General features: G+C 28.8%; 1 protein-coding gene across 4 annotated transcripts in view; it reads left to right on the top strand.

The window, feature by feature from the left end:
* The window catches only part of LOC142319723 (phospholipid-transporting ATPase ABCA1-like), a 240,390-nt gene that overhangs the window by 104,892 nt on the left and 119,302 nt on the right, over positions 1–16,196 (top strand). For all 4 annotated transcript variants that reach the window (XM_075357320.1, XM_075357321.1, XM_075357319.1 and 1 more), the window contains exons 20-25: positions 2,926–3,109; positions 4,913–5,044; positions 6,701–6,895; positions 9,411–9,496; positions 13,191–13,357; positions 15,406–15,439. In XM_075357320.1, the coding sequence (XP_075213435.1) occupies positions 2,926–3,109; positions 4,913–5,044; positions 6,701–6,895; positions 9,411–9,496; positions 13,191–13,357; positions 15,406–15,439 (798 nt within the window). The remainder of the gene's footprint in view (positions 1–2,925; positions 3,110–4,912; positions 5,045–6,700; positions 6,896–9,410; positions 9,497–13,190; positions 13,358–15,405; positions 15,440–16,196) is intronic.

Below are 16,196 nucleotides of genomic sequence, written 5' to 3'. Positions count from 1 at the left end.
TGGGCGATAGTTTTTTGTTAATTAGTGGAAAACTTACAGGTGAAAATGGTAAAAAATCAACATCAGATATGATAAATTTTGTGGGTGCATTTTTATTTCATGAGATTAAATATCTTTTAAATGGACAAAAAGTAGCCAGTAGTAGAAATGTAGGTATAACACAATCATGAAAAACATACTTTCAATTACAATCCTTTAATGTCATCAGCTAAAAATGCTGGTTGGATTAATAGGGAAAATAATAAAATTTATGTAGATATTGATGGTAATTTTAGTTTGTGTGAAGGATTAATGAATGGGTTTTGTGAAGATTATAAAAAAATCATTTTAAAGAGCAGAAAAAAATTAATGTTGAAAGGGTGTAGTAATAATGAAATTAAATGTGATAGTCAAACAAATTCTATAAAATGAAATGTAAAAACATCATCACAATTAGACACACCTTATTATGTTATTTTAGGCTTTCAAACTGATAGAAAACATAATTTTGTTAAAGTCATGTCAAAATTTGATTCTTGTAATCTGAAAAATATTTAAGTGATGATAAATTTATTTCAATATCCATATGAAGATTTACAAGGAAATAAAATGTTGATGTTTAGAATGTTTACAGAATTTCAAGTCATATTATAAAGATATCGAGTCACTATACACATTTTTGGACTATAAAAACAATTATCCATTATATGTAATTGATTATTCTCGATAAGATAAATCTATAAAAATAGGCGTTGTTGATTTGAAATTTAAATTGAAACTGAAGAAAATTTCAAGCTTAATACTTCCACTTATTATTTATTAATATATGATCTACTATAGCTGCTTCTTCACCATTAACTGGTAAAGTAATAAAACTAGAATAAATTTTTTAAAGTTATTAATTTTATTTATATTTATTTTTTTTTTCATTAAAGAATCTAACTTGAAAATATTGTTTGTGAATTATTGCTTGCAAAAACATGGAAAAAATTACTTTATATGAAATATTTTGGTGGATGGAATTCTGGGTCAGCTAATTTTAGATACATTAAGAAATCTGAAAATATTGCTTGTAAAAGATTGTAAAACAAGAAAATGTTTTAAAAGATTGCAAATTTAGCATGTGAAAAATACTGAAAATATTGCTTGTAAAAGACTGCAAAATATGTTGCTTGCAAAATATTATAATGCAACAGCGGCATTAATTGACATTTTTGATTCTTTAATTAAATTTGTTTAATGGATAACATTTAATCAAAATTTTATGATTCTTTAATGTATCAAATGTTTTGTGCTAGAACTCCCATTTTGTATCTATTTCAGACATACAGATTAGTTCACTAGAGTGTGCTAGAAAATGTACAAAATTGTAATAAAATTATTTATGCATCTCCTTGATACTGTTAATGCTGAACTTTTATCATTTCATCTCTAGAAGGTAAAGACAGGGAACAATCCCCAAATGTTGGACTTCAGGCTGGCAGCACTCCAACTATTTGAAAAATTCACTGAACCTAAAAGTTGTCAAAGAGGAGACTGCCATTTTCACAAGAGAATCTTCTTTGCCTTACAAAAAGCATTTTCCTGAACCTGGCCCTCAAATGCTGGTAAAGGTTCCAGGAGTCAACACAGTGACATGTGTGCAAACATACTAAAAAAAAGAGTACATAAAAGGAAGAACACTTAATTAATGTGCAAGGAGTGTAATGTAGGTCTACGTGTTTATCCATGTTTTCACGATTATCACGCCCTCTTCTAGAAACTAGTCATAAACAGATTTGTAAATAGTGAATAGTTTAGTTTATAAATAGAATATTTTGTGTTTAGAATAAGGTAAGTTGATTTTATTTTTATTGGAAATTATACTTGAATATTATGTGGATGCTGTTTTTTTTATTAGAATATGGTATTTTGCTTTTGGGGGAAGGGATGTTGTCATTTTGGCTGCATTTTCTAGTTAGTATGTTAAGTAGGCCTATATATAAATCAGTGCAACTTTATTTATAATTAAGGATTCCACCCCCTTGAGTTATTTGTGACCTTTTGTACAGTTATTTAATAATATGCAGGCCCTAATTAAGTTAAAAATAAGGTAAAAGAGAGAGAGAGAGAGAGAGATTTTAACTCTTTCACTTTGTCATTTTGTAATGAAAGTTTATTTTGTATGGTTTTGTTTTTTCATGATTCTCCTCAACTTGTTTCAGATGTTCTACTAGAACAATCACTTTATGTGGGGATTTATTTATTTATTTATTTCTAGAACTGATGTGTTGCAAACATAGCATTATCTTAATTTAATCTTTTGTAATTAAAAGTATTTATTACTTTTATGTTAATATTCATAAAAATTATTACTCTCAATAATTTACTACCTTTGGGGGGACCACAAGTAGTGACAATATTTATTAACTGATATAGTTCAGAATTTATTGATATAACTTGCTCTTAAGAACATTTTAAAAATGCATATGTGAATAGAAATTTCTTATTGCATTAGTAATGTAGTGAAGACTACATTGTTAACAAATTAGCTAAATTTGAAATAACAGTTTCTTTTTCATTTGAAATTTTTTATTCAATGTCTGTAGCATTGTCTCTCATCCATCAAATTAAAACTTCTTGGATATGTTTTCAGTCCCAGTTAAATTATGATATATTTCTTTTAATTTTGATTTCAAATGTTATATTCTGTAAACATGTACACATTTAAAACCTGAAGTCATTTATCTTAAGAAATTATATGTAACAAATTACTGCTAAGTTAAATAAGGTATATTCTCTCTTCTTTTTTTTGCATTAGTATGCTTAAAGAAAACATACATCAACATATTCAGATTAATTGTGAAAGGAGGTAATTTAGAGAGAGATTTACTGCACATTGTACCGATATAAAACTATTTTATTTATTTCATTTTAATCTACTTGGAATTATTCTTTCTGTTACAGGAAGTGCATCAAATGAAAACTGTGAGGGAGATCCAACCAGTTTAAAAATTGGAATTTCAATCCATAATTTAACCAAAGTATACCCTAATGGAAAAGTTGCAGTTAGAGATTTAAGCATTAATTTTTATGAAGATCAGATAACTTCTTTTCTTGGTCATAATGGTGCTGGTAAAACTACAACAATGTTAGTGCATACTATTTAATAGTTAGTTTCTAAAAATATCAGTATCTTTTTAATAAATAATTTTATTAACTGAAAATCGCTATTATATATGTATTCACATGTATAAAAAAAATTAACTTGTGACTTCTCGGTTGAACTTTTAAGTCCATAGCTGTTTATTAGTAATAGAAAATAATGGAATCAACTTACCTTACAGTGAGTAAATTTTCCTGATATTTTTGATCATAGATCATCATCAAGATTTACAAAGTTTAACATTTACTATTCAGTTAAATAATATGTTTATGGTATTTCAGGATAAATATCTCAGAAATGTATTGTCAGACTCATTAATTATTTGCAAAAGAGTACTGTTCACTATTGGAGATTAATAGCTGATGATATTTTTCAGAAATTAAATTCCTTTTGGACACCTGAGGGAAGTCTATTTACTTCTACACGTGAAAGTTATCTGGCAATGTTGGATACTCCCTCTTTTATTTCATGTCCACCACATGGTAAACATAATAATAAATTTTTAAAATGTTACACAGAATCTACTTATTTTTCCATTAAAAAGGAAAATTAAAAAAATCCTCTTAATAATTAATTGTATTTATTACTTTCTGGCTACCCTCATGCAAATATCCATGTGTAGCCATCAAAGTGACCTTGTTTATATTTTGTCACTGTAAATATTTATATAGTCTTGGACACCATGTTACTTGCAGTAATGAAGATAAGTGATAATAGATCAAATATGTTGTATAAATTATATTATGTAATGATTTAATTAATTCTATACTATATATACTTAATTAATTAAAATTTAGTCATTATAAATCTGTGAAATATAATTCATTATTCATTAAGATTACATTATGTATTATTATCGGACATAAATTTAATTTGTAATTATAGAAGTAGTTTATAAATTTAAGAAATTTTATTTTTGTGTTATCATTATTTAAGAGCTTACCTATTTACTGTAATAAAATATACTTTATTACCTTATTAAAATATACTAATATACTTTATTAGTAAAATGATTAAATTTTTATTATTTTTGTTTATAATAGTTGTATTATTTCTGTTTTAATAATCTAGAAAATTTATTTGAACTCAAACAAGTTAATGAAAACTAAATTTTTATATTATATTATAAGTTACTTGAAAATTGCACATTTCATTAGGAAGAAATATGGTCATGGTTTTCTTGGCCAGCACTGTGTGAGTTGATGTGAAAACAAAAAAAAAGGGTGAAAACTCTTAATGTTTCAGAGGTGAGATTCTGAGTCAAATCCTCATTTGAGGATTAGAAGGTGGGGAAGGCCTGGTAGAGTGTAGATTAATATTCATTTATTTATTTTGAGAACATCAGACTGACATTTCTTTGCAGTCAAGCTAAATTTTTGTTTACTATGAGAGATGAATTTTTTGTGTAATAAAAATGTTTGCCCTGATAAAAATTCTTCTAGATGAAGGACAAAGATTTTATCTCTCTGACACAGAAATTGGCAGAGATGAAATAATGCAAGCAGGGATAAATAACATTGCTAATTTTTGATACAACCTCTTCTATGAACGTAGCTATGAAAAATGGGATTATTATTCATGTTAGTGACAATGTAAAATGGAACTAACAACATGAAGTTTATTTATTATATGCTAACTGAACAATTTTATCAGTTTATTGGTAAAAATTGAAAGAATAATCATTACACTATGTATTATTAATCCAGCTCTTTGCTTTTTCAAAATGTAACTTTAAGCTACGTAAAATAATTTTATTTAAAAAAATATTTATTTTTTTATTCTTTACAGATCTATTTTGACTGGTTTGTTTGCCCCAACTAGTGGTACAGCGTATATAAATGGCTTGGATATAAGATCTGATATGGACATTATTCGCAATAGTTTAGGAATGTGCCCTCAGCACAATGTTCTTTTTGACCAGTAAGTAATTAAATTTATTAGCGTTCTAAGATTATCACAAAGCAAATGTATAAAGGTGATTCAGTGAAATCAGTGTTTTTAGAAACTGGATAAGCCAGATGCAAGATAGTGTGTGAAATGGCAACCACCAAAAATGTAGATGTGGTGAACAATATACCTTCACAGTAAAAGCGTTTTGTAAAATAAAATTTTTGTGCTTGCTCAAATCGCTTTTCATAGTAATTTTTATTTCCATTGTAATCATCTACCTTTGCTATCAAGGTCTGGATCACTAGTTTTGAAGAAACAGGCTCACCACCTGAGAAAAGAGAGGGGGACTGGTAGAAGAGTGTATTACTCTAATAATTATTGAGAGAAGCTGTAAAATTTCTTCTTCTTTTTTAGGAAGTCTTGGCAAATCAATTCATTGGAACCCTTTAACACTCTGGCTCTCATTCTCTTCCATACAGCAGATTTTGCACCAATATCATCATACTTTAGATACAGAATACAAGTTGTTATGTCCTTGAAGGAAGGTGAACAATGAGTTCGGGAAGAAATTGCTCAATATTTTCCCACTGGATGTGTTTCAAAGCACATTGGAATAGTTTCTACATAACGCTTAGTGGTTAGATTTAGTTTATCTGACATGCCATCTTCAATAAATAAAACAAAATCTTTTTATATGTTTTCTTTTCGATTTTGGCCTCTGAAAAGCTGTGTTCCAATCTTCACCTTCTTTGTAGTTTTCTCTTTGCCCAATATACTCTCATTCTTTGAGCTTGCTGTTCTCTTTTATCTCTCAATGGTTCTTCAGCACTTTCTTTTCTTTCCTCTTTCTTGAAAACCGTGTATTGATTCAATTTTCTCTTTATAAACTTTTCTGTCTGATATTTAATTTTCTGAGATGTTATGGTTTTCTAGATCGATTTTAATTTCTGTCATATAAATTTTAGTTTTTCTTTTATAAAAATAATTAAACATGTGTTTTATAAGACAATTATTGACCATTCAACAAAGGTGCCAAAGAAAATAATCTTCATTTATTGATTGTTGTTATTAAATTTTCTTTCTGTTGATAGATGTCTTGCTTATGTCTCAGTTTATAATTGTTGTTTTCATAAACTGCACTTAGAATTTTCTGACTTATTCTTCTTTCTATTTTTTTAACTTTTCCATCTTTAAGCATTATGCTTAATAAGTTTAGGAATTTGCAGGCGTAAAGACATTATGAACATTACGATTTTATAACCATAGTTTAATGAATATTGTGACTGTATTGTATTGTAAATATTTCCTGTAATTCCAGATTCACTTTTGAGTTTGGAGATTCTGTTTCTAATCACAGATTTGTCAGAGTCATTCTTCCGGATTATTTCTACCAAATATTTGAATTATTGAAATAGAATTTTTTTATATACTTTCATCTGGTACAAATAACTTTTTTTGATAAATCCTTTGCTAATAGCTTTAAAATGGCCTGCTTCAATTAATCACCTTTATTATTTTTTAATGGTTGTAATGTAATTAAGTTTGTAATTAATTGGTTTTGTATTGTAGATTTAAAGACTAAATGTGATAAAATATAGAAATATCTGAGTAGTGTTAGATCATATATTTGTTTATTGACAGAATTATTTTATACCTTGAATTTTTAAGTTAATCTTGTTTTTTCAGATTGACTGTTGAAGAGCATCTTTTGTTTTATTCAAGATTAAGAGGGAAACAAAATTTTTCTGATGTTATTGCCGAAATTGATCAAATGATTAATGATTTACAATTGCCTCATAAAAGAACAAGTCTTGCTAAAGATCTTTCTGGTGGAATGAAAAGGAAACTATCAATTGCTGTTGCTTTTATTGGTGGATCTAAGTTAGTATTACTTCAAGTTGACATTAAGAAACTTTTATGTATTTAGATTTATGTTAATGAACCATGCTGGAAGCATTTACTTTTATTTGCTATAATTTATCAATCCTTTAATAGCAATTTATAATTTATAGCAATCCTTTAAGCATGTAAGTGATACTGTCTCCTCCATTTAAGAAAGAAGATCTGGAGCATATGTTTTCTGTTTTTAAATTTTCTTTTGCTGTTCTATTTTTTTTTCATAATGTGAAAATCCTCTCCTTTCAGTGTGCAAAATGTTAAAAAAAGTAACTTGGATTGGTCCTGCTATTAATAATAAGCCTAAAGTCTGAAGTCATTCTTTCCCTTACATGATCGTATCTTTTCTTTTTCTATTTTGCCTCCAGAACCACTGTAAGGTATTACTTCAGAGGATAAATGAGAATATGTATGAATGTGAATGAAGTATAGTCTTGTACAGTCTCAGGTCGACCATTCTGAGATCTGTGGTTAATTGAAATCCAACCAACAAAGAACACCGGTATCCACGATGTGGTATTCAAACCCATATAAAAGTGAATTGCCTTTACTAAGATTTAAACCTTAGAACTCTCGACTTTGAAACAGGATTGTATCTATTATAGGAATACATGCTAATTTACTAAAATTGTTTACAGTAGAGTTCTGATTGAAGACAAAGTTGGTTAGAGCTTTATTTTGTTTTCAATCAGAATTTTTTTTAGCAAATACTTTGTGTACTGTTTTATGCATCAATTTGTTTTATCAACATCCTGAAATACTTTCTTCATACCTGCATGATTTACGTTATTAAATCATTGTAAAGAAGTCACCATTTTTACCAATAATTTTTATTCTGTAAGACTTCATGCAAATACATAAGTAGTTAAGTTTTTTTTTTTAATCTGAACAGTTTCAATGAAAACCTTTAGAAAAAAGAAGAGAAATGGTTAAATGAAGAAAAAATTAATTACTTAAACACAGCGTAGTTATTTTAGAATACTAACCTCTATAAAAGAGTATTTGTTTCTTTGGCTTTCATTTGGAAAGTTCTGGGTTTGAATCCTATTAGGTTTAGAATTTTTGACATGCTGTCAATTGTTTACTTATAAAAAAAGCAGTTTGGTAGCTGTAACTAGATCTTAGCATGTACTTGTCAGAATGAATAAACAATAATGAACAAATATATATATTTATCTTTGCAAATAATATACAGTTATATGAAAAAAGAATAAAACTGAATTCCCAAAAATTTATACTAAAAACTAAAAGTAATATTTTCTCAGTTCTTTAAATTTGGGATTTTAGATGTTAACATCAAATTAAAAACTGACAACTACCAACACTATGCTAACCTTTAATTTGGCTCTGACTAAAAAAGTTAAAATTAAAGAAATGTTCACAATGAAAACAGTTTCGGCCTATATCAGCAATGTTGGCATAGGTTGGCCTGGTATTCTGCCACACAAACTGATAGTAAAAATTGATGAAAAGATTTGCGTTAATTGGCACTTTTTCATTACAGAGCTTTCATTTCAGTTTCCAAAAGATTTACATAGCCTTTTGAATTAAATTGTGTTCAATAAATTGGGTTACCTTAAGTTTGCGCTTCAATGGGTTCTAAAAAGTGGCTGCAAAACTGGGCAGCAGAATCTTTTGATGAAGGGATACAAAAACTCATCCACAGACATCACAAATGTCTCAATTTATTTGGTGAGTAAACAGCTGTTGTTTTTTATATCAAAACATAAGTTACTTTCTGGATAGCCCTCAATATTTAGTCTGAATCTCACATAACAAGTGTCTTTTTCAGTATTATAAGTCTTATACAACAGTTTTTTCCTGTTGAATATACATTCTTCATTAAATCCTTCCTAATTGTTATTTGTCTGTTAATGCAGTTGGTAGTTGGTGCTTATAATTAAAGAGAAAACTGACTCAACTAATCGATCAGATTAATCTATGTAGTGAAGTTGGAGATATACCATTCTGAGGTGCTTTGTGTATTTCACAAAAATGTACATCTTAATGGATGACAGCTGTTTGCTTTCCATCGGATTAATTAAAAGTTTTTCTTTTATTTTATCATTTTTGTCAGTTTTGCTTTGATGTTGTATTTATGTTTAATTTTTGCCAGGGAAGTACTTGGTATATACTTGATTAGAATTAACATTTGAAACTTTAGTGTTACTTGCTATCTATTTTTATAGACTTCATGATTTGCTTTTTCCATAAAATTTCTTTTTTTTTTCTTTGCAGTAATTTTGTAATTCATTTGTTTGAATTTAATTACTGTGAACATTTCTGAATTAATGATATCTTTTGTGAAGTTTTTTTAAAAATTTGTTTGCATTTTGTTTTTTGAATAATATAATGTCTTTTTTTGTTAATGAAATTTATATGTATTTTTTTTTGTAAGTTACTTTCAGTTTGATTTTTTTTTATGCTACTGTTAATTTAAATTTAGTTGTGAAATACTAATTTGCTAACTTTGGGATTAAATAAAAATAAATGATCACAGGACTGTAATACTGGATGAGCCTACATCTGGTGTTGATCCATATTCCAGGAGATCTATATGGGAACTTTTAATGAAGTATAAGAAAGGTGAGTTCCTATCATTTTTTAGTTATAAATTGTTGTTTCCTTTAAAATAAAAAATAAACTTAGGTATTGGACCTTAATTAATTAAAATGTTGTATTATGAAATTAAATTTATCATTAACTAGAAAAATGTTCTTCACGGAATGCCTTTTGTCTATGATGTGACAAAACCATTCCATTGCTAATAAAATTTTGCGAAGAGTTGTTGATATGGCCTGTTGTAAAGCAGTTTATTCTTGAAATAAAAAGTACAAGTGTTTAGAATCCTCTGTGAATAGATCATATAAATAAAAGTATATCATTTATCATAATCTAACATTTATGTTTAGAAAAATGTTTGTCATGAACTGATACCTCTAGAAGTATATATTTTTTTACACATAGCAATCTAGTTGAAAATAAAGCTAGAAAATAAGTAGATCAAAAATAATTTTATGGATATTTATTAAAATATTTTTTACTTTTAATAAATTAGTTTAATTAGGTACTAAATTGTAAATTCATTTAGTCCCTGATGGGGGTAGTCTTATTCTTTAAGATTCCAGGGGCTGGTGTATACCTTTGCACAACATTTACGCAACAACATTCTACACTGTTTCTTCTTACACCTAGACTCAGTGGTGTTGCGACTTATTAAACGCAACCATAATCCAAGGTGGAAATTATCATGTCGATGGATGGATGGCTGTACCTAGTGAGTCTCGAACAGTATCCTCTTGACACCTGGATGAACCCAGTTGTATTTAGCTTTAGCTCCAGTATGCGTTCACTCTGCAGGAGTGGTCTGTTATATCGACGGTACTTGTGGGAACCATGTGGAAGATCCTAATAAACCCCAAGAAACCTCCTATGATGGTGGGTGGTCCATCTGAAAAAAATACCACTCAGAGTCATGTGAAAAGACCTCACTCAGTCTTGTCTGATGAGGATAAAAAGAGTATTGATGAGAATAGTTAACTGGTAATGCATCCTGACAACAGTTTTTTTTTTGTCTTCAATCATTTGATTATTTTAAACAGCTCTCCAAGATTCCCTATCTAGTGCTAGTCGTTTCATTTTGGCATACCCCTTACATCCTACATCCCTAACAATTTGTTTTACGTATTCCAAACATTGCCTGCCTGTGAAATTTTTCCCTTCTACCTGTGCCTCCAATATTTAAGCATCTATTCCAGGATGCCTTAATATGTGACCAATAATTCTGGTCTTATTAACTATATTTTTCCAAATGCTTCTTTCTTCATCAGTCTACTGCAACAACTCTTCATTTGTCACTTTATCCAACCATCTGATTTTAACATTCTGCTATAGCATCACATTTCAAAAGCTTCTAATCTTTTCTTCTCAGATACTCTGATCTTCCAAGTTTCACTTCCGTATAAAGCTACGCTCCAAACATATACTTTCAAAAATGTTTTCATGACGTTTAAATTAATTTTTGATTTAAACAAATTATATTTCTGACTGAAGGTTCATTTCGCCTGTGCTATTCAGCATTTTATATCACTCCTGCTTCATTCATGTTTAGTAATTCTACTTCCTAAATAACAAAATTCTTCCACCTTTGTTATCTTTTCTCTTCCTATTTTTACATTCAGTGGTCCATCTTCATTATTTCTACTACATTACATTACTTTCATTTTGTTCTTGTTTATTTTTATGCGGTAGTTCTTGCATAGGACTTCATCCATGTTATTCATCTAAATCATTTCTTCTAAATCTTTTTTACTGTCAGCTAGAATTACTATATCATCAGAAAATCATAGCATCTTTATCTCTTCACCTTGTACTTTTTACTCTGGATCTAAATTGTTCTTTAACATCATTAACTACTAGTTCTATGGAAAGATTAAATAGTAACGGGGGATACGGACTCCCTGTAGAACTCCCTTGTTTATTACGGCTTCTTTCAAAGGTTCTTCAATTATTACTGTTCTATTTGGTTCCTGTAAATGTTAGCAATCGTTCTTCTATCTCCATATTTGAACCCTAATATTTTTAAAATTCTGAACATTTTATTTCAGTCTGTATTATTGTATGCCTTTTCTAGGTCTATAAATGTCAAGTGTGTTAGTTTGTTTTTCTTTAATCTTTCTTCTACTATTACTGAGCACTAAATTTACTTCCCTTGTCCCTATACTTTTCCTGAAACCAAATTGGTCTTCTCCTAACACTTCTTCCACTCTCTTCTCAATTCATCTGTACAAAATTCTAGTTAAGTTTTTTGATACATGACTAGTTAAACTAATTGTTCTGTATTCTTCACATTTATCTGTTACTACTTTCTTTGGTATCATGACTATAACACTCTTTTTGAAGTCTAATGGAACTTCCCCCTTTTTGTAAATATTGCACACCAGTTTGTGTAATCTGTCTATCGCTTCCTCACCTGCACTGCGCAGTAATTCTGGAGGTATTCCGTTTATTCTAGAAGCCTTTCTGTCATTCAAATCTTTTAATGCGCTCTTAAATTTAGATCTCAGTTTTGTTTTTCCCCTTTCTTATTATAAATAGGTATTATAAATAGCATGAATCCTGATATTACAGTTTATACAGATGGCTCTAGAAACATTAATTCTGTTAGTTGTGGTTGGTAACAGAACATACATGTTTGGCCTTCCCAGCATCACCAATATTTTCCCTTGTAGAACTGTATGCCATTAATAAGGCTTTACATTTGGTTATCCCAAAATTTTGACATGTTTCTGTTTGCTATGATTCCATGAATGCCTTACAGATAATTAGTGATGTATACTCCAGACACCCTGTTGTTTGTGAGATTCATTGTGTCATTTCGCCATTGAATAGACATAATACAATAGTGAGCTTCTGCTGGATCCTCAGTCATACAGGAATTACAGGCAATGAGCATGCAGATAGTATACAACTTCTCCATTTTCAGGAAAAGGGGATAATCACTGGGAGTCAAATCAGGGCGTGTGTGGAGGATGGTAAAACAACTCCCATTTGAAATTGTCGATTTGGCATTGAGTGTGCACTGCCATATGCAAACAAGCAAAAGGGCATCCAGTGAGTACAAAATTTGTGGAAGCCTAACCTGTTTAGTTATGATTTCATATAGCACTATTCACAATATGTTAGGAAAAAATTGGATAATTCTGTTTCATGAATTGACTGTTTTCTTGCATTTTTACATTGAGACACTTGCAACAAGTTCATCTGTAACAATTGAGGGTCTACCACTTCTTTCATTGTTGTGAATGTTTGTTCAACCTTCCCGAAACATATGCCACCATTGTCTAACATTGTCATTCAGATATTCCCTCCGTATACTGCACAAAATTTATTCATGATGAATTTCAGCAGCTGACAAGTTTTTGTGTAAAGGAAGTGGATGATGGTATGCACTTCGCAGTCAGTAGGATTTTCTATGTCAGCAGCTATTTCGAACATATGTTTTACAGGAACAAACAAGTGAGTGATATTTGCAATAACACTACTAGAACCACACTGAACCAGACTATTTAACTGTGCAATTATAGAATTACTACCCCCACTCTTTTACACAACTATAGAATCACTACCCCCACTCTTTTTCGCAGTACTGAGGACTGGGAGTTAATTTCCAAATGGCCCTTGTAGTTTTGTTTGTTGAAATGTAATATTAATGTAATTAATGGTATTTTTTAGCATTTTATAGTGATAATTACGATTATTTATTATATTAATATTTCAGGCCGTACAGTGGTGTTAACGACACATTACATGGATGAAGCAGATTTACTAGGTGACCGTATTGCTATAGTTGCTAATGGTCAGCTTCAGTGTTGTGGTTCCAGTTTGTTTTTAAAAAATCGTTTTGGAAGTGGTTACTACTTGACCATCGATATGAACAGAAATGGAGTCAGTTAATTTGCTGTGAATAATATATTTCATTGAATTAGAAATCTAATTCATTATATTTATTATTATTTATAAATAATAACTTTTCCTTGAATATAGATTAATTTTTAATCTAAAAGGAGAGAGAGAGAGAGAGAGTGAGTGAGAGAGAGAGAGAGAGAGAGAGAGAGAGAGAGAGAGAGAGAGAGAGAGAGAGAGAGAGAGAGAGAGAGAGAGAGAGAGAGAGAGAGAGAGAGAGAGAGAGAATCTCTAACAAGAGTAAGTGAAATTGCTGGTGTTTTCTACAATGAAGTCATCAATCACTTTAGAAGCAGTACTATTACTATAATACAGATGAAAACTAGATTGAAGTTTGCAGAAAAAAAAAATTAAAACTGGTCAAATGTTGATTAACTTGATTTCAGACTGATCTCAACAAAAGTTTAGAATAACAAATAACAATAACAAATTTTATTGGTTGAAAGTCAGATGGTACAGGAGGACTAGAAACCTTATAAGAGAGCTAACACCCCTCCACTTCTTTTACATATACTTAACATTCTCGTACACTAGTGAAAGTAAAGTTATAATGCAATCATTGTAGTTAAAAATATTATTTTTGTAATGTTTTTATTATATACATTTTAAAAAAATTAGAGCATAATACATGATAATTGTGATTAATCAGGGATATCTTTTTTTAATGATTAGAAAATTAAAGGAAACTTATTTTAAAACTTTGCTTTAAAAGAAAAACTCATATTCTGACATGATCAGTTTTTAATTCACATAAATAAAAATATCTGGCCATTTTTTTGGCAAGATTTACTTATGTTATTAAAAACTGTTCCCCTACTAGATACAGATTATATGCATTGTTTCTTCATAAAAAGAAGTACATTAATTTGTTGCTGCAGGGAAAGCAACTGATTTTTCTGATAGTAATGATGATATCTGTACATCCAGTCCTTATGGTGAACAGCAAAATGTCACTTTGAGTTAAATATTGGTTGGATTGATGATATAAACAGCACATTCAAATTTTGTGAAGTAGGCAAAGGTAAACCACACTTAATGCCTCAGTTTTCCTCATATCTGTAATCTGTAATTTTTTTTCTTCTTAGTATGTACAATATTCGTGAACAGGTTGGTTAAGCAATGTGTTATAAGGTCATAATCAAGATGAACATTTTCTGTATATAATGGAACAAAAGTATGCTTAAGTTCCTATGGAAAACTGTTTCATCAGTTACCACATTAAAATGATTTTGCTGATTTTTATGCTTAGGTAAAAATAAATCTTTAATTTTTATTGGTATACAGTTTTATTCATGAGAAAAAATTAATGAATAATGTTCTGTATGTTTTATTTTTATTAAATTATTCTGTTCTTACTGAAGTTCTTGTTCATAAATTTCCAATTCCAGAGTTTGCTAATTTAACAATGTGTTCATTTTTGGTATAAATTTGTTATAAAATTATTTTGCAGTGTATTTAAGATCAAGTTGCATGGTTATTTTTTGGAAAATGATTTTATATTCAAGCAGAAAATTTCTGCTTAAATAGAGCAATTTATATTTATTATATTATATTATTATAACATTATTATTTTATTGTATTTATTATTTTTCTGCTTGAATATGCGGCAATTTATGAATATTGGTCTTGTGTACAGCTATTTATACAAAATAATTTTTTGTGTTGATACACAGAAATTGAAGTTGGGTTAACCTGTCTCCTTATTGCTTTATTTTTCCTGTAAAATATTTTGCTTGAGGATGGGTACAATTATTACTAATAACCTCTTCATACCTCCTCTCTTCCTATACTTCCTCCTCTGGTTGCCTTTCTATCCTGATTGTAACACTAATATTTTATTTAAAAATAATTTTTTTTTTTTAAATTTGGTTATCCTCAGAATAGAGTGAAGATGCTAAGATTTGTTTGTGTACTAGCTAGGAATGGTTATTGAGAAAATGATAAAAGTATTTATTATCCATGTTTATTTAAATTTAAGTGAGAATTTGTTTGTTCTTTCATTAATGCTAGCTTTTATTTTTTTATTTTAGGGTTCTTTGTCGACTGAATCTCAGGATTTTCATGGTAGGAAATGTTATAACCTATTTTATTTTTAAATATTCAATAATACTTATTGTTGTTGATAAATACTTAATTCAGCTTTTGTCCACACTCTTAAAAAAAATTCCTCTTACTATATAATTTGACAACAGTCTCAGATGTAATAAAAACAGATTTTAATTATTCTGTGAAGTGCTGGACTAGTATGAAAAGTTTTGAAAACGTGTAGTATTCATTTCACAATTGTCACACATGGAGCTGTTTTTTGAATATGTTAATATTTCAGTTATGTTTTCTCAACATTTTTAAATAGTTATTATTTATATAATTATTTCTTGTAAGATAAACTATTATCAAATTATCTATAATGATTTTTAGTTATTTTATACTTAGAATATTTAATTTTTTTTGTACAGTAATTTTTACTATTATTGTTGCAAGTAAATATGAAAGATATCTTCTGTGGCAGAAGTTGGTATAGAAGTTATGCCTCAAAATTTTAATTTTTTGTGTTTTTTAAAGTTTCAGTAAGTAAGATAATGAGTTTTAGTCATTTTTAAATATTTTTGTTAGTTGTATTCTACTTTTGTTGTTAGACAAACTTTAATAGTTAATGATGTTTTATCTATTTTATTAATGACTGTATTAAAAACCATTTTTATATTTGTTTGTTTGTGGTTTTAATGATTAATTAAACATATAAATATTAATAAACAAGTGTATTGAAGAACAGAATTTTTAAATGTCTATAAATTCATGCTTTTAGTGGGTGAAAGAAATG

The sequence above is a fragment of the Lycorma delicatula genome, chromosome 2 (assembly GCF_047948215.1).
Source record: "Lycorma delicatula isolate Av1 chromosome 2, ASM4794821v1, whole genome shotgun sequence".
NCBI lineage: Eukaryota > Metazoa > Arthropoda > Insecta > Hemiptera > Fulgoridae > Lycorma > Lycorma delicatula.
Note: the sequence above shows the minus strand (reverse complement) of the source record. Positions and strands in the feature narration are given on the sequence as shown.